At 46.8% G+C, this 23,035-nt stretch overlaps 2 protein-coding genes across 4 annotated transcripts in view; both read right to left on the reverse strand.

Annotated features, from left to right (window-relative positions):
- Positions 1-23,035, reverse strand: part of LOC136334176 (uncharacterized) — a 399,355-nt gene that overhangs the window by 292,016 nt on the left and 84,304 nt on the right. The gene's annotated exons all lie outside the window — the stretch shown is intronic.
- MCC (MCC regulator of WNT signaling pathway) overlaps positions 1-23,035 on the reverse strand; it is a 550,138-nt gene that overhangs the window by 63,415 nt on the left and 463,688 nt on the right. For all 3 annotated transcript variants that reach the window (XM_066274073.1, XM_066274074.1, XM_066274075.1), the window contains 4 exons: positions 9,134-9,280; positions 8,074-8,163; positions 6,866-7,014; positions 950-1,090 (listed from right to left, as the gene is read on the reverse strand). In XM_066274073.1, coding sequence (XP_066130170.1) covers positions 950-1,090; positions 6,866-7,014; positions 8,074-8,163; positions 9,134-9,280 — 527 coding nt within the window. The remainder of the gene's footprint in view (positions 1-949; positions 1,091-6,865; positions 7,015-8,073; positions 8,164-9,133; positions 9,281-23,035) is intronic.

Below are 23,035 nucleotides of genomic sequence, written 5' to 3' on the forward strand. Positions count from 1 at the left end.
TTCCGGTTCCTTAGTTACTCATTGATTTCTCATATGTGCCTTGACCAGGGGGCTACAGCAGACCGAGTGACCTCTTGCTTGAGCCAGTGACCTTGGGCTCAAGCTAGTGAGCCTTGCTCAAACCAGATGAGCCCGCGCTCAAGCTGGCGAACTCGGGGTCTCGAACCTGGGTCCTCCACATCCCAGTCCGACGCTCTATCCACTGAGCCACCTCCTAGTCAGGCTTGTATTTTTTTTAAAGCGGTACATTCATATACCACTTGTTCATCAATGAGTGCATTGTAGCTATTTAAATTGGCTTGTTTTTTTTTATGGGGAAAAAACTGGCAGTGTGCCTTGAAGAGCTATGAAAATATTCTTATTCTTTGACCTATAATCCCTGCTTCAGGAATTTTATCCTGAGGAAAATATTAAAAGGAATGAAGATATTATCTGCATTAAAAGATCCACCACAGAATTATCTTCAATGTTAAAATGTGCAAAAGTCTTTTACAGAAATGAGTAAATAAAATAACCATCTTTAAACTTCATGCAGGGGATACAGCCATTTAAAATAAATGGAGACTCGTAAGCAACACTGCAGAACTATAGCACGTTGAGGAGACAGAATGTACCAGATTAACAGCAATGTAAAACCTAGACGAATATGAATAAACACTGGAAAGAACAAATGGCTATGTAATACAAAGACTGATATTTTGAATGATGTTACTTGAGTGAAATTATATTTAAGTTGAATATACTAGCAAAACATACCTGTGTACTAACACCATCCTCAATACTCTAACTTTCTTAATTGTTACAAGGGTGCTCATTGGTTTTCCATATGTACCATGCTAGTATCTGCTGGTCCAACCCCACAGTATTCTAAAATCCCGCTCTCTAGGAACACATTTCTGCAGGACAGTCGCCCCGCCCCCCGCCCCACGCCCCACGCCCCACGCCCCACCTGTACTGCAGGGCCAGCCGCAGAGCGGTGGCGTTGGACTCGTATTTGCCCACCAGCATGCTCATCCTCTCGGCGTTGCTTTTGCATTCTTCCAGGGTTATGGTCAGGAGGTCGTTTTGGGACTTGAGGTGTTCAATACGGCTACAAAGGAAGAAAAATCTCTTTAATATTTTCCATACTAGGATCACAATGAATGTGCCAATATTTTAGTTGTCTAAACTGGGTTCAGGCTGGAAATGCATGTTAGGATATAAGTGTGTCAGATGTTTTGGCAAATGTAACTGACATGAAACAATAAAAGAATTACTAAACTCTGTGTGAATTAGAAGTAAAGAAGCTCCCAGTTATTTCCCACCTGGCCACTGACCCTGTGCTCTAGGGATTACCAGGGAGAGGAGCCAACTGCGCGACCTCAGGCCCTCATGAGAGGCACGACCGGCAAACTTCAATAAACCACCCTCCACAGGGACAGAAGAAGAGCGGCAGTATAGTCACAGCCACCATTCGCTGAGCTGCTGCTCAATAAACCTCTCAATAGCCCTTTGTATTATTATCACCACTTCTCAGAAGAGGGAGCAGAGCACAGGAAAGTTAAGTACCTTGTCTTGGAGTTTGAACCAGGTGGTTTGACCCCAGACCCTGTGCTTAGTCACTAGGTACAGAGCAGATGCAAAAGATGAATTCGTGAGCGAACAAGAAACTGCTTAACAGATCTCACTAGGGAAGTGGACCAGGAACTGCTGAGTGCATCCAAAGTCCCTTCCAGGTCGGACAGTCCTGCAGCTGCTGACCACTGGCAGGACAAGCAATGGGAACATTAGGGTTTATAGGAATCAGAGCTATAAATTCAGAGCAGATGAGCTCATGACAAACATAAAAACTTGTCTCCAGCATCTCCATTTTCTGCCCCAGGACCCTGATTCTTCGGGTACAATGATTCTTTTTCCATGGGACACACCCATTTGAAGTGCTCTCACCACCAGGCTTTACAGAGATTGAGGGTTTCACACACACAAATGCAAGTGACCCTTGAAATGTTAATAGGCTTCGAAGCCATTTGCCTTGAGAATCAATCTTATAACCACATGTTTGAGAACAGAATATGAAGACATTTACCTCCATGGGAGATGCCTCGGGAGTGTATAATTAAGATAACTGTGAGGCTTAGGCAAATCCAGTGTCAGTTCAATGTACGGTGTTACAAGAACATACTTTACTGCCCTTATTCACATTTAGACTTGATACAGTCCGACTTTCTCATTACTCAACTTGCTCCTGTGTATGTCTCGTCCCCAACTAATCAGATCAAACCATTTACTCAGCTCACAGACCTCCTTGTGGCTAAAACCATCTGAGGGGCTTTCTCAGGTAACCTGTGTTAATGGGCCACTCTTTCCTCTTAAAAATGTCCTCCCTCTCTTGGGACATGACAGGTCTCTACCGGTTTTCTTCTTGCCTTAAAGGCCATTTCATGGTCTCCTTTGCTGGCTCCTTAACCGTCTATGAAATCTGTGAGTGTTGGCATTTCTTCAGGGCTCAGTCCGCAGCCCTATCAACATTCTCTCCCTGGGGGGATGTTTATTTAGTCCCATGGCTTTATTTTTTATTTTTTGTATTTTTCCGAAGTTAGAAATGGGGAGGCAGTCAGACAGACTCCCACATGAGCCTGACCGGGATCTACCCGGCATGCCCAGCAGGGGGCGATGCTCTGCCCATCTGGGGCGTCGCTCTGTTGCAATCAGAGCCATTCTAGTGCCTGAGGCAGAGGCCATAAAGCCATCCTCAGCGCCTGGGCCAACTTTGCTCCAGTGGAGCCTTGGCTGTGGGGGGGAAGAGAGAGCAGAGAGGAAGGAGAAGGGGAGGGGTGGAGAAGCAGATGGGTATTTCTGTGTGCCCTGGCCAGGAATCGAATCTGGGACTTCCACACTCCGGGTTGACGCACTACCGCTGAGCCAACTGTCCAGAGCCTACCATGGCTTTAACAGGTACTTAAATTTCCCCAGCCGGACCTCTCTTCTGAGTGCCCATCTCCCAGCTGTCTCTTGATTTTTCCATTTGGGCGTCACACTGACACCTCAAATTTAAAACTCCCAACTAGGACTCTTGATTTTTCCCAAAACTTGTCTTCCCCTATCTTCTCTGTCTCGGTCAATGCCACTGCCACACAGGTGAAAGCATCCCTTTCTCTCATACCCAGATCTAAATTAGCTGCAGTTGACTTCACCAGCAAACATATCCTGACCCTGACCCTTCTCATCATCTCCGTTTTGGCAACGCTGGTCTCCTGCGTACTCTCTCTGCTTCTGCTCCTGCCCCATATACGAGTGGTCTTTCACATTTTATATTAGATCTGTTCTTCTTCTACTTAAAACCCTTTGATGACTTTCAGTGACACTTAGAATAAAGAGTAAACTTTGCCCAAGGCCTCAAATCTATACCATACCCAACCCTGACGGCCCTGCCACCTTGTCTCACGTAACTCCTCCTCTTACTCACTCTATTTTAGTTCAGTTGGCCACTGGACTGTTCCTACTTCACACCAACCCCTTTCCAGCCTTGAGGTTGATAACTTGGCCCATAAGACAATTCTTACTTTGTCATATGGGTGCTCTGTTTTTTCCCCTTAAAATCTCAACTTAAACATTTCCTCTTCAGAGATGCCTTCCCTGGCCACCTATCAAAAAATCAGCCTTCCCTGTTATTCTACCACAGGGTCCTATTTACTTGGAGCTTTCTTCTGATCTTATTTGATTTTTGTCTAGCTCCCCTAACAAAACATAAGTTCCATCAGAGCAGAGACCTTGTTGGTTTTACTTCCCTTTGCATGCCAAATAGCCTAGCACGTAGTACGTGCTTAACACAGATTTATTTAACAAGGAAGCACTTTTGAGTACGTATGACACCTGCACACACCCCCCAAAGTTAAAGGCTGTTATTTTTTGAAGTGCAATAGGCCTCCAACTTTGCGATATGTAGTTAAGTAACAGATATGAAGATATACTGTTAGATTAAAGCCTGACCTGTGGTGGTGCAGTGGGTAAAGCATCGACCTGGAAATGCTGAGGTCGCCGGTTCGAAACCCTGGGCTTGCCTGGTCAAGGCACATATGGGAGTTGATGCTTCCAGCTCCTCCCCCCTTCTCTCTCTCCTCTCTCCCTCCCTCTCTGTCTCTCTCTCTCCCCTTCTCTCTCCTCTCTATAATGAATAAAAAAATAAAATAAAAAAAAATAATAAAAAAATAGGGCCCTGGCCGGTTGGCTCAGCGGTAGAGCGTCGGCCTAGCGTGCGGAGGACCCGGGTTCGATTCCCGGCCAGGGCACACAGGAGAAGCGCCCATTTGCTTCTCCACCCCTCCGCTGCGCCTTCCTCTCTGTCTCTCTCTTCCCCTCCTGCAGCCAAGGCTCCATTGGAGCAAAGATGGCCCGGGCGCTGGGGATGGCTCTGTGGCCTCTGCCTCAGGCACTAGAGTGGCTCTGGTCGCAACATGGCGACGCCCAGGATGGGCAGAGCATCGCACCCTGGTGGGCAGAGCATCGCTCCTGGTGGGCGTGCCGGGTAGATCCCGGTCGGGCGCATGCGGGAGTCTGTCTGACTGTCTCTCCCCGTTTCCAGCTTCAGAAAAATGAAAACAAACAAACAAACAAACAAAAAAAAACAAAAAACTCCCACGTTGTAGCTGCAGCTATGATCATAAAGAGGACAATGGAGGTAAGGTAGAAGAGCAGGGCTATTAAATAGCACGAGGCACTCTCTCTGGAAGCTTTTGTTTTCTTATTTGCAAAACGGGACTACTACTCTGCCCTCCCGAGTTGATGACTAAGTGGTTGTCTGTGAGAGCCCTTTGTAAACTGTTAAACACCGCAACAATGTGAGCTACAAGCACCAAATATTTCCTCCTTCTTTGGTCTCTCCTAGGTGCATATAAATGAAGAGCAAGGAGACTCCCCCAAGTTCAACTACACGGTAGGCTTGTTAAATCTCAGAATCTATAGAGAGGAGATCTTCACTAAACAAGGTCTGAAGGCATCTGACTTCATCAAACTGCAAAGGGCGTATCTACTTCCATTTTTAAGCACTCTCATGCCTGTAATACTAAGAGGGCTATTTCTTTATTGCTACAAGGTAATCATCAGGATTGTCACTCTTAAGTATTTTGGATTTAATAAGGAGACCGTTTAATTTCAAGATTTAAAATGACCTAGATTGCCACATTTCCTTAGTTCTCAAGCACTATATTAAACAGCTTCAAGTCAGAAAGGACTAGCACAGTAATTAAATTTATTCTGGTTTGCCACACACAAGGGGAAAGGCATTAAGCAATGGTAGATGGGGAATGGGATCTGCATGTCTTCCTGGTTAGTTCATAAGCCTTTCCAATTCTTACTATGCTTTTCCATTAAAGACTGGTAGGTAAAGGCAGCCGTGCCATACTCACTTGAGATTTGACAGTCCTTTCTGCCATTGAGGAACAGATTCTGAGTCAGAGCGGTTACCATGGTTTGGCCCTGGTCCTTCTCTGCTTTTTTGGAAGCTGTCTTTCATTGCTGAAATGACCCACAAGCCGGCCTTTGCCCAAATTCAGGAGGGCAAACTCAAACTACGGCTGTCCTGAGACTTGGGAAAAATCCATAATGCAAGGTTATACAGCAGGGCTCGGGAACCTTTTTGGCTGAGAGCCATGAATGCCACATATTTTAAAATGTAATTCCATGAGAGCCATACAATGACCTGTGTACGTTAGGCATTATCCAATAAAAATTTGGTGTTGTCCCGGAGGACAGCTGTGATTGGCTCCAGCCACTTGCAACCATGAACATGAGCAGTAGGAAACGAATGGATTGTAATACATGGGAATGTCTTATATTTTTAACATTATTATTTTTTTTATTAAAGATTTGTCTGTGAGCCAGATGCAGCCATCAAAAGAGCCACATCTGGCTCATGAGCCATAAGTTCCCAACCCATTATATAGTAAGGTTTATAGAGTAAAACTATTGTAAGTAAGGTAGGATCTAGAAACTGAGGGCTGTGTACATTTGTGAAAAGCATAAACAAAATTAGGTAAACTCACCTGACCAGGCAGTGGTGCAGTGGATAGAGTGTCGGACTGGGATGTGGAGGACCCAGGTTCGAGACCCTGAGGTGGCCAGGTTGAGCGTGGGCTCATCTGGCTTAAGCAAAACTAACTAACTAACTAACTAAATAAATAAATAAATAAATAAAGCTCACCAGCTTGGACCCAAGGTCGCTGGTTTGAGCAAGGGGTTGGTTACTCGGTCTGCTGACGGCCCGTGGTCAAGGCACATATGAGAAAGCAATCAATGAAAACTAAGGTGTCGCAACGAAAATTAGGTAACCTCAGAGCAGGAAGGGTTAAGCTCAGAACACCCAGTTAATCCTGAACGTCTCCATCAGATTGCCTTTGCTGATTCCCGGTGCCTCTGGGCGCCCCTGGGATGCTGACTCAGCATCCTGGAACTTTTTCCTCCGTGGCTCTCGATAGCACAGGCTCGCACGCTTGGTGGCCATCTTGTCACTCTGACCTACTTGTCATTCTACACGAACAGCTCCGAGAATTACGACACAATTTCCGAGGGACAGTGCCAAATAAGAAGGCGGGGCCCCTTGTTCATAAATTATTAAGAATTTAAAATGGTGAGAGCAGAGCAGTAAAGCTAGTGTGGGTCCTTCTAAGTACAAAGCCCCGTGCGTTCAAATGCCGGGCCTCCCGCTGCCCACGAAGCCAGCCCTGACTGCTTGCGGTAAACAATCCTGTGACTAGTAAGATGGCAGAAACGCCACCCGCCCGGCCCGACGACGTCCCTGTGTCACAACGCACACGCCTACTTTGACCATCTCTACAAAGGCGGGGAGGGCAGCGCCCACCACCGCTCACACACACAGGGTTCTCCTTACCTATTCAGCCGTTCTGTTTCCACCTCAAACTCTCGAATTTTGCTTTCAGAGATGGCAGAGCCATGTGAGTACAGTGTCTGGAAGATCTCTTGGATGTTGGAGCAGTCCTGAAGAGAGTGGGCCAGGTGTTCCGCCACACTGCTGGACACCTGTGTGAGGGAGCATGAACCCCTCGCTGAGCAGTGTCCCTTCAGGGACACTCACCCCCCAGGCATGCTTTGCATGCAAAACAATTTAAAGCTTCTATTCCTGAGGACCAGGCACCAGGAGATGGCTGCCCTGATCTTTCTCAGTGCGTATAATATGATTCTAATATAAAAAGCTACCTTTGTGCTGTGAAAGCAATAATAAACAGGATCAAAACACAGCGGCATCCTCCAAATATACGCTGCTGGGGACGATGCCTCTGTTGAGTCCCTACAATTGTGGACACTGAGCAGAGTCTGGACTCCCTTCCCCTGTCCTAAACCCCCGCCACTCCAGGCCCTTGTTTCTGACTGCTATAGCCAAGAAGAGCAGCCGACTCCTTTAATTCCAAAATTTGGATGTGGCACGGAATTGGGATGCCCGGTATTTCTGTGCAGTGCGGAATTCTAAATTAGGGCCTTCAAAGTGCTATTCAGGCTCTCTCTACCCGAGGATCAAACAGCTTGCCCTTCTAACTTCACCTCCAATCCTAAAAGGTATCCCCCAGGGAATGTGAACTCCTGCCTTTCCACGGTCCATTGGCGTTCAGCCCCAGGGAGTTCGCAGGCTCTACAAATGAACACTCTGGTACTGGGCTAGAAGGCCCTGGTCTGTCACAGCACTGGGCGGCACTTCAAAGGCAGCACTCATCCCCATGGGAGAGCACACTGCCTTTCAAGAGGGATGTGCAAAAGGGGAAGCTGTTTTAGAGCTTCCTGAATCCCTCCGTCTCTGGGGAGCAGGGGGAGAGAAAGCAGATAGTTCAAGCAGTAACTAGACCTAAATCATTTCTGAATGGCTTCAAGGAGAGGGAAGAAGTGTCCCTTAAAGCTGAAGAAGCAATTCACCATGTGGAAACCACTATATATTTTAATCTCTTTGGAAGGAAACTGAGTATGATTTATTATGTTAACTAACTGGTTTACTGGCAGCAGATTTTGGAAGTTCTTCCATCATGTCTAAGCCATTGTCTGTGTAGCTCTACTGGGAACTGTCCTGCCTGGATTCGCAGGAACACATACCCCAATGCTGCTGATCTCTGAGCCCAGGACTGGCCGATCGGACGACGAAGATTCGGACCTGGTCTTTGATAGCTTTACCCTCTCAGCAATCTGAAAAAGCAAAACAACAAATTATCAAAAGAAAAAAAAAAAAAGGACATATTACACCCTAGATAAACTGTTTAGACTGTTTATACAGGGCTACTGGTTAACCACGGTGTCTAAACTGATTAATATGTTAAAAATGACTGTCTAATTTTTCTACCATCCACTGAACCCCGAGTTTTCCAGCCTCAGCACTACTGACATTTTGGGCTGGATCATCTTTGTCGTGTGTGTGGGAGGGCTGTTCTGTGTCTGCAGGACGTGTAGCAGCATCCCTGGCCTCTAGCCACAAGATGCTAGTCGCACTCCAGTTTTGACCATGAAAAACGTCTCCAGACACGACCAAATATCCTTGGGGGGAACAAAATCACTTCTGGTTGAGAAACACTGTTTTGGCCTAACTTACTCAATCTGATGGTTGAGAACGAATCTTCTTGTGGAGACGGCTACCAGGGAAGAGGAGACATATGACCAGTCTCCCCGGGGCTGAGTCAACATACCAAGCGGGGGCTGTGGCAAAGAGCGGGAGGGGCTACTTCTCACAGCTGCCACGGCCTGCCCATCATAACCTATTTCCCTGCCGGCGGGGCTGTCAGTCCTACGAGGGGCAGACTATGGTTCATCACTCAGAGAGCCCTCCTGGGCTGACCCTGAGTCCTCAGAGTACATCTCCATCTACCCCTGGGTACTGTGGAACCTGACAGAACATCTCTCTCTCCACAATGACTGTCAGTGTGACACGCTCCAGCTGGCTGATTAATGAGAGCTGGGGTCCATGTTGCAGCTGAAAGAGACTTAAAACTATTAGTGGGTTATCTCCCCCCCCCCGCAGCTCCAGTGTAGGAGGCCTGAGCGAGACCCCGGGGAAGCCCCTCGGGGCCATCTGAGCTGATCTCATGCCTGTACAGCAGCCACGCCCGCTGGAGGCCGGTGCTTCCCGGTGACAGGGCTGTGCCCGCCACCCCCAGAACCTCACCTTAGCGATGGGAATGTCATTGCTGCTGCTGCTGGTGCTCAGCTCCCCAGTGCTGGGGTTAACGGGGCGGTTGGTGGACGTGAGGCGGCCCGGGCTGGAGGGCCCTGTGGCCTGCACGCTCTGGAGTCGAGTCTGAAGCTCTCGCACCTGAAATAATGATGCCTTTAGACACAGCTGGTGGTTTCCCTGGCCAAAGAGAAAAACCGCCAGGTGGGTGGATGGCAGGACGTTGATTTACATCAAAGGATCAGCTTCACTGCAAAGCTAAGTTGGTTGAGTCCACATAAGTGTCACTGTACCCTTAACTAGACCTGCTACTGGCATCATCTGTTTTTCACAAATATGAGATGAACACGTTGTCAAAGGCACTGGAAGCTTCCAGCAGAGGTGGGATGATTGCCTTTAAGGCGTGGTTTATTCATTCCGCCTCATGTGCCTGGTGCCGTCCTGGGCACTGCAAATGGAGAAGCCAGGATGAAATCTCCGTTTTCATGGAACCCAGGGCTCAGAGGAAAGAGACAAATAATTTGCACACACTGCACACTGAGTGCTATAAATGTCTATCTGAAGTGGTGTAGGAAGCAGAGAAGGGGACTCCATCTGGAATTCAGGGAAGTGAGAAGGAGGGAATGGTACTGAGCAGTCTCCCCAGCGAACAGGGGCCTAGCAGAGGAGTAAGGGGCTGGCTTTGGTGAGGGGTGGGTGAGTTGGGCTAGGAGAACAGCTTACACAAGAGCACAGGGATCATGGTGACATGCTATGTTTGCATAACTGCAGGTTATTCAATATGCATGTCGCAGAAGGGAGATCTGTGCTGGCGAGGAGGCGAGGCCAAGCTGAATAGAGACGGCACCCACAGCTCTTCCCCAGGGACTTCGACATGGATTATCCCTGGGGCAGTGGGAAGGAATATCTAAATAGTGCTTTTGTATAAACATGAAAGACAGAGACCTTTGAATGACATTTAGAACACACATTTACCTGCACAGAATTTAAATGTCCAAATCCTGCTTCTCTATGGTTACGGCTCAGTAGCAAAGGGAGAAGTGTTCAAACTAAGTGAAGACAGTTGGCAGAAATTGGTCTTCCTCATGACCTTGATCACAGTTTTATCACTTGGATAACATCTATCTTAAAGGGCAAACTGATTACAGCATCCATGGGCCCTTACAAATGGGTGGCAGGCTCTTCTGGGAAGAATTAGCACCAGGACAGCTAAGGCAGTGCTTTTCTAACTCGGAGGTGCACCAGAATGCCCCAAGGGGAGTCCCACCCCAGGGATGCTGGCTGAGGAGATGAGGACCAAGCTCAGAAATCTGCATGTCTAATAACCTCCCAGGAGATGTTGGTGCTGCTGGTCAGGGGCTCTAACTAAGGGACTTTCAAGGACACATAGCACTTCAGTCCCAGACACAGGTGGGGCACAGCCTCACCCCTGCCAGCCCCAGCGCCCAAATCCTTCCAGGAAAACCCTTCTCTAAAGCGGCTGGAAAGCTTCTATATTAAGTCTCTTGGATGTCTCCATCCTGCTAAATTAGGAACCAAAAGTAATTGAAATTTCAATAATTCATCAACATATTAGAAACCAAATAGGAAAATTCCCTCGGAGCAAATTGCATTCTATAGTGAAACAGCTAAAAAAGTGCCTAACGCCCTGCTGAGGCTTCCAGTATCTGTGGGTTGACGGCAACGTGTGTTGTCCTCGTAACACACCAGACACAGGGCTGACCTTGAAAGAGAACACACTCCTGTCACTCCTGTCAAAGCTAAATGGTACTGCTGATGAGAGGTTACTGGCCCATCCTGGAATGGAGCCCCGCAGACCAAGCCCGGGTGTTGTGTGGATGCTTCCTGACGGAGTATGTGAAGGAGGGGCCCATTTCCCATAGGGCCAGCTTCCTGGCCTCAGGGAGACCTCCCTGGTGAAGACGGTGGATGTCAGTTTCTACTGCTGTGACAGTCTGACTAGGTCCTGAATAATTAACAATGTTAACACCACTCCAAAATCTAAAGGGTGTCTGAATCATTCACAAAACAAGCAGTGGTTTGTTCCTATCATACAAATTGGCCCACTCATCTTGCTTTTTAAAAAATACAAGTTGTCCTGCACAATTTATAAAAACTTCATTAAAACTTCCCATGCCTTAAAAATGTTTCCTCTTCTAATCACTACTAAGCACTATAACAAAACATGTTCAGTATGGAAATTTTAGATGACACTGAAAACAGAAAAAGCACCTATGTTTTTTCTTACTATCTAGAGACATTTACTTCTAGTCATTTTCCACAGTGTATTTGTGCACAGGCACACATGCTTAAAATAATTTCTAAGTCCAAATATCCATTTTCTTTTTAAAAGCTTTGAAAACTAAACAATGATAAACATGTTTATTTTGGTTTATGCCTCATTCATTCATTCATTCATTCAGTGAGAGGAGGAGAGGCAGGGAGACAGACACCCACACCCACATGTTCCCTGATTGGGATCCACCTGGCAGCCCACTAGGGATGCTCTGCTCATCTGGGGTGTTGCCCCATTGCTCAGCAACTGAACTCTTCTTAGCACCTGAGGCAGAGGCCTTGGAGCCATCCTCAGTGCCTGGGGCCAACTCACTTCAGTCAAGCCATGGCTGTAGGAAAGGAAGCAGGGGAGGGGTTGGGGAAGGGGGGAAGAGAGAGAGAGAAGTGAGAGGGAGGAGAACTGGAGAAGCAGATGGGTGCTTCTCCTGTGTGGCCTGACTAGGAATGGAACCCAGGACATCCACACACCAGGCCAACACTCTACGCTTTATTTTTTAATGATGATTGTCAGGCAGGGAAAGAAATCCAGCTGAAGGGAGTGGAATGATTCCATCATGGAAAAAAGGGGATAGCTGGTTGAGTTAAACAGCCTTTTCTTCCCTTTTGATTTTGCCATTGGGAGTATCTTAATTCCAATGAATGCATGCAAAGAAATGAAGGCGATAGGTTGCTTGGTCAGCCTAGTAAGGCTTAGGAGGGGAAGAAACACAGTTATTAGATCCTTTTACACTCAACCATTACAGGTTGTACTGTGTTCCCCCAAAAGATATGTCGAGGTTCTAGCCATAGTGTGACCTTATTTTGAAATATGTATGGTGTTTGTAGATGTAATAAAATTAAGGTTCAGTGGAAGACAGTAATAAGGGGACAGTTTTGCTCTGGGAGAGAAAGAAGAGAGGTAAGGATAGCCAATAAGAAATCTGAGTTTGCAACCCTGGCCAGTTGGCTCAGTGATAGAGCATCAATACAGCATATGGAAGTTCAGGGTTCGATTCCCAGTCAGGACACATAGGAGAGGAGACCATTTGTTTCTCCCCCCTGCCCCTCCCTCTCCTCTCTCTTCCTCCCTCTTCCCCTTCTGCAGCCATGCTCCATTTGAATGCATCGCCCAGGGCATGGCACATCATACCAGGTGCTGAGGATGGCTCTGTAGAATCTCTGCTTCAGGTGCTAAAAATAGCTTGGTTGTGAGCATGGCCCCAGATGGGCAGAGCATCAGCCCCAGATGGAGGTTGCTGGGTGGATCCTGGTTGGCGCATGCAGGAGTCTGTCTCTCTATCTCCCCTCCTCTTAATTAAAAAAGAAGAAGAAAAAAAGAAAGATGAGTTTGCAGACTGGAAATGAGGATGGGAATTAGAAGGGTTTCCACCTGGTAGTTTCTGTTTCTCTAAGAGAAAAGAGGTAAGGTCGTTGCTAGGAGTGAGGGGGGATAGGAGATGTCAGAAATGAAGAAGAAAGCTGACCTAGGACCAAAAAGGAAGGGAGAGAAACAACTTACACAGCGCTGAGAGCTCGGCTGAGCCCGCTCATTCAGACGGTAGACTGAAGAAATGCATTGTTATCTTCCAACGCTGGATGCCTTGTGAAAATAATAGTATAGAATAAAAAAGATGAAAACCATAATGGTGAAAAGAATGTGGTTGGGGCATTAGCAAAAAGAGGAATTGGGCACATTTCTTAAAGGCAAAGTGAAAGGACGAGTCCTGATGAAAGAAACAGAATTCAGAAAGCCAAATTCTCTAAAACACCCCAGGGAGGTGGCCAATCTCCCCAGAAGAAGGCTGGCAGGGTTGAGTCTTGCTTTGGCAGGTACTACAAAGGACAAGAATGAGAAGTAGGCTGAAAACAGGAGGAGTAACTCTCTGTACACAGAACAAATGAAACTCTCCAGCACGACAGCCCCAGCTAAAATAAACAGGCACTCCTATTAAAAATGCATAGAAACGCTGCATAAAAAGAAACAATGAGACAGAAATCCACTGCCAAGTTTAAAAGAAACGCAATAAAATCTCCAGATGCCAAAAATGAAGTGAAAAATAAAGCGAGGAAGCGAGGAGGGAGGCGCAGCCGCAATGAGCCACGGGGACTGAGAGCAGGGCGGAGAGCGTTCATGGCGGGGTTGGGGGGCGCAGGAGATGAAGAGGTGGCCCCTGCAGGTCAGCTGTGGGGCTGATCCGCCACATGGAGCCTGGACCCTTCCTGCCCCACCCACCTGAGAAAAGTGACAGAGTCCTGCTGCCCACGAAGCCAGAGAGCAACCCTAGAACCGTGCGGAGAGGCCAACAAGGAGAAATTCAAGTCCCAGACCCATGACATATCTGGAGGTGGAGTCCAAATGCATACCGCAGGGCCCAGTCTTACACATTAACAGTGAAAACTGCTCTGGATTTTGCCAGGCCATGTATTGCCTCAGAGGCCTCATTTGTACATCGCCCAGTGTCATTAGGGAACAGGAGGCTTAAGCCTCCCATGACTGGGAGCCCAGGACCACGAAGCTGCTAGACACGGCGGCACTACTGCAGAGGAAGGAGGATGAACCGGGGGATGGATTCCCCTGAGAAGACAGAAAAACAAAGGAGACAGTAAATGACATCACAATAAGTACATTTATGATCCTTAAAGAGATTTTTAAAAAGAGTTCCCATAAAGAACAAGAAATTATGAAACAAAAATAGGCAGTTTCAAACAACAATAGGTAGATAAGAAAAAAAAAAAAAAGCCGGCAGAAGATGTAATCAATGAAATAGAACCAATGCACTGGTTAAACTCTAGACTGGATAAAATTGAAAAGAGAGAGAGAATTATGAACTGGAACAGAGTACGAAGAAATTAATGAGAACCCCACCGGGGAGGTAAAAATATACAAAAGATGCAAGTGTCGATGAGAGACATAAATGACTGCCGAGGCTCCAGCATACTTTTAAAGGAGTTCCAGAAAAAAAGAACATAGGAAATGACAGAAAAACAGTCTTTAAAAAGAAAGTAGATGAGTGTTCCAGATGTAGGTGTGACAGTTTTCAGCTGTCAGCAAATTCTTGGATATTTATTCCATCAAGAGGTGGAGTCCAATTCCCCTCCCCTCGCATGTGTCTGGCCTGAGAAATTACATCTAGTAAACAGACCATAGTGGAGGTGATACTAAGTAACTTCTGAGGCTAGTTTCAAACAGGGGATATTTTGCCCAGTTCTCTCTTGGAACGCTGGCCCTTACAAACCAGCCACTCCAATATGAGGCAGCCACACGGAGAGAATGCGTGTGGGTCCCTGCTAAGCCCTGGACAATAGCCAGATTCAGCCACCAGATATAAATAAGAAAAGCCTTTAAAGTGACTCTGACTCCAGACACCATGTGACTGCAACCACATCTGAACCCAAGGGAGAACTGCCCATGGAGTCCAGTCACCTCCAGAACCATGCGGTCCAGTCACCCCCAGAACCACGCGGTCCCTAAATTTGGGGTAGTTTGTTATGTTGCTAAAATTAACTAGAACAGGAGGGTGACAAAGTAACTGCATATCTAGAAACACTGTAGTGCAAATGTAGGGGGCAAAAATGATAAAGAGATCGTCTTAAAAGCTGTCTAGTGGGAGAGATAGACACCTTAGGCAGGGTGTTGTTGGTTTGTTTCATTTACTACTAGATTGCCAACACCTTGAATGGTGTCTGACACAGTGTCAGTCTCAGTATGACCTGCTGAATTTTAAAAACATTTGTCAACCTAAAACTCGATACTCAGGTAGACTATTGTGGTAAGCTGGAAAATGGCCGCCAAAGATGTCCATGTCTTAAACCTGAAAACTCATGACTGTGTTACCTTAAATGGCAAAAGGGTATTTGTAAGAATGTTTAAGCATTTTCAGATGGAAAGACTATCCTGGATAAGCTTCCCGGGAACCACTAGTCACAGGATCCTTGTAAGAGAGAAGCAGGAGTGTCCGATGTAGAGAGGTTTGAAGGTGACGTCCTGCTGAAGACTGAGGAAGGGGCAACAGTCAAGGATCAGCCTGACCAGGCGGTGGTGCAGTGGATACAGCGTCGGACTGGGATGCCGAGGACCCAGGTTTGAGACCCCGAGGTCACCAGCTTGAGCGTGGGCTCATCTGGTTTGAGCAAAGCTCACCAGCTTGGACCCAAGGTCGCTGGCTCGAGCAAGGGGTTACTCGGTCTGCTGAAGGCCCACGGTCAAGGCACATATGAGAAAGCAATCAGTGAACAACTAAAGTGCCACAATGAAAAACTGATGATTGATGCTTCTCATCTCTTTCTGTTCCTGTCTGTCTGTCCCTATCTATCCCTCTTTCTGACTCTCTTTCTGTCTCTGTTAAAAAAAAAAACACCAAGGATCACTGGCTGCCTCTAGAAGCTGGACAAGGAAGGGCGTAGAACCCCTCGGGCTCCAGAAGGACCAATTCTGACGACATCTGACTTCAGTGAGTAAGAGGCATTTAGGACTTCTGACCTCCAGAATTATAGATAATAAATATGTGCTTTTGCTTCAGGAGCAAAAGGGAATTATACAATTATCATCAAGTGTGTTGGCAAAAATACATTCTCAAACAAAGATTGAGAATTTCTCATCTGCCTGATTGGTGGCAGAGCAGTGGATAGAGGGTCGACCTGGGAGGCTGAGGGTCCAGATTTGAAACCCCGAGGTGGCCAGCTTGAGCATGGGCTCATTGACATGAATCTATGGTCACTGGCTTGAGCTCAAAGGTTAACTAAAGCCCAAGGTCGTTGTCTTGAGCAAGAGATTACTGACTCGACTGGAGCCTCCTGGTCAAGGTATGTATGAGAAGCAATCAATGAACAATTAAAGTGATGCAACTACAAATTGATGCTTCTCTTCTCTCTCTCTCTCTCTCTCTCTCTCCCTCTTTCTCAAAAGAGAACTCATCACCCAAAGACCTTTGCTGAAAGAACTTCCTAAGGATATATGATTTTCAGTAACAAGAATCTTAAATCCAGAAAAAGAATGGGATAAAAGAAATTATGGTAAGCACAAAAAGTACAGGGATGTAGGGCCAGGAGGGGCCCTCCCGTGATGCCGGTGAATGGGTGGACCGTGGGCCGTTCTGGAAACTGCACTGCTGGACTTGGTCCCAGGAAGAAGATGCACACCCTAGGACCTGCGGCCTCGCTCCTGGACACGCATCCCAGAAAGACTCATGTAGGACCGAAGGGGACGTGTGCCAGGTTGTGTGCCCTGGGGCGCTCTGCTTGCGGTAGTGGGAGGTCGGGTTGCTGGGCTTAGTCATCATGGTGGGTTACCACATTAGACACGTCCGCAATATGGACAAACTTAAAATAAGAGTGCTGAGGGAGGAAAAAAATAAAAGACATCTATAGTATAATAACATTTATGTGAATTAAAAACAGCACATAAACCACTGGGTATTGTATAAGAACACATATAAAATGGGGGGAAGGAAATGGGATAGAAAAGGAATAAATTAAAGGAGAGACCTTTCATGGATCAATGAGTGTGCCTTTAATAGAGGAATGTAATTAACTTATCTTTGTGCCCTGCAGGCCAAATTAAACCAAACAAATGAAAGCCAGTGAATACACAGATGAGCACAGGGAGGGTGGGGAGCGTGGGGCTGGAGGTGCGTGTCCCAGGTGAAGATCAGGTGGGAAGGGCACGGAGGTGAGTTCCAGAAACGGGGGGAAGTTCACTGAAAATAAACAATGAGGCCAGCACAAGTGTACAGTGGGTCAGCCACTGGACGCTCCCATCTCCTGGGACAACTGTAGGGGCACAGACAAGATGAGCCAGTCTGCTGTAACTGTGGGTCATCTGTAACTGTGGGTCACAGCTGAGTGCCACGCGGGAATGAAAGGTGGCTGCGGAGTCCTGAGCAGGAGTAGAAACATTATTATTAGCCATGAAAGAACGAGTCTGCTCTGCGTGTGATACGCAGCAGCGTTCACTGGGTGGTTGTAGTATCAGGCAATTAGGTTGTAATTCATAATTTCCCTGTGTAATGGAGCTGGCTGAGACGGTGTCTGCACTGTGGAAGGGTGAGCATCGCTGGGCCAGGACAGCTCCACTTACTGAGCTCAGGGCAGCAGTTCTGCCTCCTGGAAGTCCAGGCTTTGTGGGTATTTTGCAGAGAACCACTCTCTTATTGGAAACTTTATGAGATTTTTTTTTTTTGGAGCCTTCAAATTAGAAATCAGAATGTATTTACAGAAAAAATATATTCTTCCCTATAAATCTCATTTACACAGTGTTTCAGGAAAGTAATCTTTTATCGTTAATGGCAATTAAGAGAAAGCTGAATCAGAAGAGAGGCTACAAAATAGAACAAACCCAACTGCATTTCCATTCTCTGAAGATGTTACAAGGGCACTGTTTTCTCTTTTGTTTTACCGCCCACTACAGAACCTAGATGGATTATCAAAATGGCTGCATCGGGGATGAGGTCAGCGTGTTGGCTGCCTTCCTGATTTCTTACCAGCTTTCCAACACACAGAGTCAGCTATTTTCTTTATAGTCAGGAGTGCGCCTATGAGCAGCCTGACCTCCTCTGTGCAGGGATCCAAGGATAGCTGAGCAAACCCTGGTGACTACAGCTACACACGTTACCTCATCATCTCCACGGCACCAACAGGCCACGAAGCCCTTGTAGAGTAACTGGAACTATTTTCGAAGAAGACACAGATGAATCATAGTTCTGAGGGTTTATTTATTTATTTTGTCTGTATCCCACTTAAAACTTCCTCGAACTACAGTGAGGAGAGGCGACTGGTTTTACTAGGCATGCTCTGCAGGGCTGAACTCAAGAGAAATAAAATACAAGCACAAAAAGCTTACCTTCTATGAAGCAAGCCCTTTGCAAAGTAAAGTGTGCCTTTGCCCTGTGTTGTCTTAGAATGCCGGCAAGGTGGAGGTGAGCGACCCTAAGGGATCCGGCACCCATGCTATTACAACAGAGGATGTTTACTGACTTCTGTTCTGCGTGGAAGCAGAAAACAGAACGGGGAAAAGAGGTGAAGAGAACACAGGAAAGTAGCTCAAGCCACAGAGCAGTAAGAACTGCATCCCATTGTAAGGCGCCCAGAACCTAAGTTTTGATGCCAAGAGAACATCAGTGTAGACCAGGACAAGCTTATTAAACTTCTGTGGGCCTGAGTCTTCTCATCTCTAAAAAGGATATAATAGAAATAATATTTCGTAGAGTTCTGGTGCAGATTAAGTGAGAAGTGTGTACATCATTGCTTATCACAAACAGGTGCTCGAAATATGTCCAGTGTTATAATTTAGGCTTTAGGTCCTGCTGTGTCTTCAGGGGTATTTGTTCTTAATCTGTGAGGGGTATGTTAGACTGCAGATGTTCAAAGAATGTTAATACTATCAATATAAACAGGTCCTTAAAAATAAACTCTATCAAGATTGCATTGAAAAAAAAAAAGACCTCAGTAAGGGTCCCTTGTAAAACTTTTCCTTCACTGGGTGAGCATGGAGGTTCCGCCCTGCGCCAGGCGATGCCTCCGTGCCCACAGAGTCCCCGGTGCCGTGTCCTGCCCAGTTCCAGGACAGCACACCCTCTCTGCCCTCCCTCCCCCAACTCAGGTGACCCCGGTGAGTGGAAAGAGCAGGGCTGAGAACCCTTGTCTTTCACAGGCAGGGCTCATCCCTGCCACACTCTGGGCCCCAGGAGGAGCAGGCCAGGTGAGTAGAAAGGATCAGAAAAGCTGTGGACCTCTATGTTTCACTCTATCTTCAGGCAGTGAGGCTCTGGGCCCATGCCCAGTGCACACCTGAAGGGCACTGCCTTCTCCTTCCTGTCCTGAGCTCTTGCTGGGATCACAATCTGGAAGTGTGCTGGGGTCCTTTTGGGTAAACAAATGGTTTTTTTGGGTTTGCTGGCTTGTACTGGTGCAGCGCTGTGTCTGTGGAAGGCTGCAGCTGCGGAGCTTGCCATCAGGCGGCAGATTGCAAACTGGATTGCCTTCCTGCTTGGGAGGGACCACGGTTTGCTATTGTTTGCGGGAGGAGGGTTTTTTCCACCAGCCTGTTTTGCTGCACAGTGCAGAGTGGAGAGTGGAGAGAGGAAGAGAGGGAGAAGGAGAGGAGGGAGGGAGAGGAAGAGAGGGAGAAGGAGAGAGAAAAGGAGAGGAGGAGGGAGAGGAAGAGGGAGAGAGAAAGTGTGCTGAGGGGCTTGGCTTGTTTGTCTGGGGAGCGCTGTTTTGTTTGTAGGGACCTGTGAGTCCATGTGAGTCCGGAGGGAGAAAGGGCAGTGGTCTTCCTGGCCTGTTTGCTCGTCTGTGTTATGAGACTTCAATAAACAGAATGTCCTACTATTTTCTGGCTCCACTGTTCCTTTAGCGTCTGCCCAAATTCAATGTAAACCTGCATGGCCATGGCTGCGGCCTCTGGCTCTGCAGGTCCCAAATCCCATTCAGTGATTCAGTGGCTCATGGAAGGGCCTGGGTATAGGTCCTTTGAAAGAGCTTCCTGGTGCCTGAACAGGCGGTGGCGCAGTGGATAGAGCATCAGACTGGGATGTGGAGGACCCAGGTTCGAGACCCAGAGCTCGCCATCACCAGCTTGAGCGTGGGCTCATCTGGTTTGAGCAAGGCTCACTAGCTTGAGCCCAAGGTCTCTGGCTTGAGCAAGGGGTCACTCAGTCTGCTGTAGCCCCCCCGCCCCGGCAAGGCACATATGAGAAATCAATCAATGAACAACTAAGGAGCTGCAAGGAAGAATTGATGTTTCTCATCTCTCCATTCCTGTCTGTCTGTCCCTATCTATCCCTCTCTCTGACTCTCTCTGCCTCTGCCACAAGAAGTGTGTGTGTGTGTGTGTGTGTGTGTGTGTGTAGTAAAGAGGGACAAATATACAGTGATGGAAAATGGAAAATGATTTGACTTTGGGTGATGGGCACGCAGCACAATCAATAGTCCAAATGCTATAGAGCTGTTTACCTGAAACCTATGTACCCTTATTAATCAATGTCACCCCATTCAATTTAATTTCTAAATTAAAGAAACAGCTTCCCAATGATTCTGACATACATGTTAAGAACCACCTCAAGAGGGATGCGTGAAATGGTCTGTTTCTCTGGCACTCTGACTCATGTCCAAGTCCATCTGGTGGTGTCACACTCAAAGCAAATAAATCAGCTGGGTCAGAAACATTCCCTGCTGAACAATTATCCACATGCCCCCTTCCCCCGTATTTCTCAGCCCCTCTATGGTTAAGGTGGAGAGCATATGTCTGATTCTGGCCAGCAGGCTGTGGGAGGGAGCATTTAGTGCAGGATGGGTCCCTGTAAGTGATATTTTAGATGACGGGTTGCCATCAGCCTGGGTTCCTGAGTGAATATATGGAACAGAGCTCTGTCCCCACCCCCAAAGCTGCATTGAATATGTAGTGCAAGTGAGAAATAAGCTTTTCTGGTGTGCTATTCCACTAAAATTTGTGGGTTAATTTGTTACTGCTGTATAACCTATCCTTATCCCAATAAATACATCAGCCATACAAACAGCGAGCATGGGAGACCCAAACTGAGGCTGGGAGAAGAGCACAGAGCCAGACCCCTCCCCCCGGCCCCTCCTACACAGTCTGGTCAGGGCTAGAAGCGTTGAACAGGATATGTTTTTTGTTTGTTTGTTTTTGTTTTTATATTTTTCCGAAGTTAGAAGCAAGGAGGCAGTCAGACAGATTCCCGCATGCACCTGACCAGGATCCACCTGGCATGCCCACCAGGGGGCGATGCTCTGCCCATCTGGGGCATCGCTCCATTGTGGCCAGAGCCATTCTAGCACCTGAGGTGGGGGCTATAGAGCTGTACTCAGTGCCTGGGCCAACTTTGCTCCCATGGAGCCTTGGCTGTGGGAGGGGAAGAGAGATAGAGAGAGGAAGGAGAGGAGAAAGGGTAGAGAAGCAGATGGGTGCTTCTCCTGTGTGCCCTGGCCGGGAATTGAACCTGGAACTTCCACACACTTGTCCGACGCTCTACCTCTGAGCCAACCGGCCAGGGCCGAAACAGGATGTTTTTTATAAATCTTTTTATGAATTTAAACTTAGGTAATATTGGTATCCTCTGCTTCATCATATAAAATAAAGAAACTCCCAAAAAGAAATGGGACAAAAGAGAGAAGAGCAAAGTTCCATCAAGGACAAAAGGGAAGACTGCTTACCTATAAACATCAAGGTGTCAACACCAGGAGATACAGACCACTGTCCATAGTCCATACATTATTTTTTCTTTCTTATTTTGAAAATTAAAGAAGAAAAATATGCTTATATATATTTTCAATGCCCGGATTTAGCTCTTGGCATATTAGCTTCCCTTATATTTCTATCTTTAAAATTCTGTATAATAAAAATTATACAACCATAAGAATACATTCATTTAAAAAAGAAACTAGTACACTATAAAAAAGTTCAAGTACCCTTTGACTTGTAACCCTGTAACCCTTATAACTATTTCTCTGAGACTTGGTTTATATTGCTCTGGTCTATTTTAAATATTTTTACACACACACACATAGTTGATGTAAATTTAAATATATAAATTCATAGTAAATATGAAAGTATGGTTTTGCAGTCTTGCTTTTTCCACATGCAGACACTGCAGTCAAGAAAAGTATCATGGAGCCTGACCAGGCGGTGGCACAGTGAATAGAGCATTGGCCCGAGATTCTGAGGACCCACGTTTGAAACCCCAAGGTTGCAGCTTGAGCATGGGCTCACCAGCTTGAGTGCGGGGTCGCTGGCTTGAGCTGGGCTCTTCTGGCATGAGCATGGGCTCACAGGCTTGAGCGCGGTATTGCTGGTTTGAGCATGGGATCATAGGCATGATCCCATGGTCACTGGATTGAGCCCAAAGGTCGCTGGCTTAAGCAAGGGGTCACTGGCTTGGCTAGAGCCACCTCCCCACCCCGGTCAAGATACATATGAGAAAGCAATCAATAAACAATTAAGGCAGGGGTCCCCAAACTTTTTACACAGGGGGCCAGTTCACTGTCCCTCAGACCGTTGGAGGGCTGGACTATAAAAAAACTATGAACAAATCCCTATGCACACTGCACATATCTTATTTTAAAGTAAAAAAAAAAAGGGAACAAATACAATATTTAAAATAAAGAACAAGTAAATTTAAATCAACAAACTGACCAGTATTTCAATGGGAACTATGGGCCTGCCTTTGGCTAATGAGATGGTCAATGTGCTTCTCTCACTGACCACCAATGAAAGAGGTGCCCCTTCCGGAAGTGCAGTGGGGGCCGGATAAATGGCCTCAGGGGGCTGCATGAGGCCCACAGGCCGTAGTTTGGGGAGCCCTGAACTAAGGTGCTGCAACTATGAGTTGATGCTTCTCATTTCTCTCCCTTCCTGTCTGTCTATCCCTGTCTGTCCCTCTCGGTCTCTCTAAAAAAAGAAAAAAAAGTATTGTGGAGGGGGAGGCAGAGTGGGAAGAGCTCAAATGGGACCTTAGGCCCAATAAGGTGTAACGAAGATGGGTCTTCATTTAACCTACATAAGCCATAAATAGTTTCACTTCCAGAAATATCTCCACTGTTACTGATTTTTAGTGAAAAATATCACAGTACTGACTTAGCCTATAACTATAAGTGAAGGAGATAATT

The sequence above is a fragment of the Saccopteryx bilineata genome, chromosome 4 (assembly GCF_036850765.1).
Source record: "Saccopteryx bilineata isolate mSacBil1 chromosome 4, mSacBil1_pri_phased_curated, whole genome shotgun sequence".
Taxonomy (NCBI): Eukaryota; Metazoa; Chordata; class Mammalia; order Chiroptera; family Emballonuridae; genus Saccopteryx; species Saccopteryx bilineata.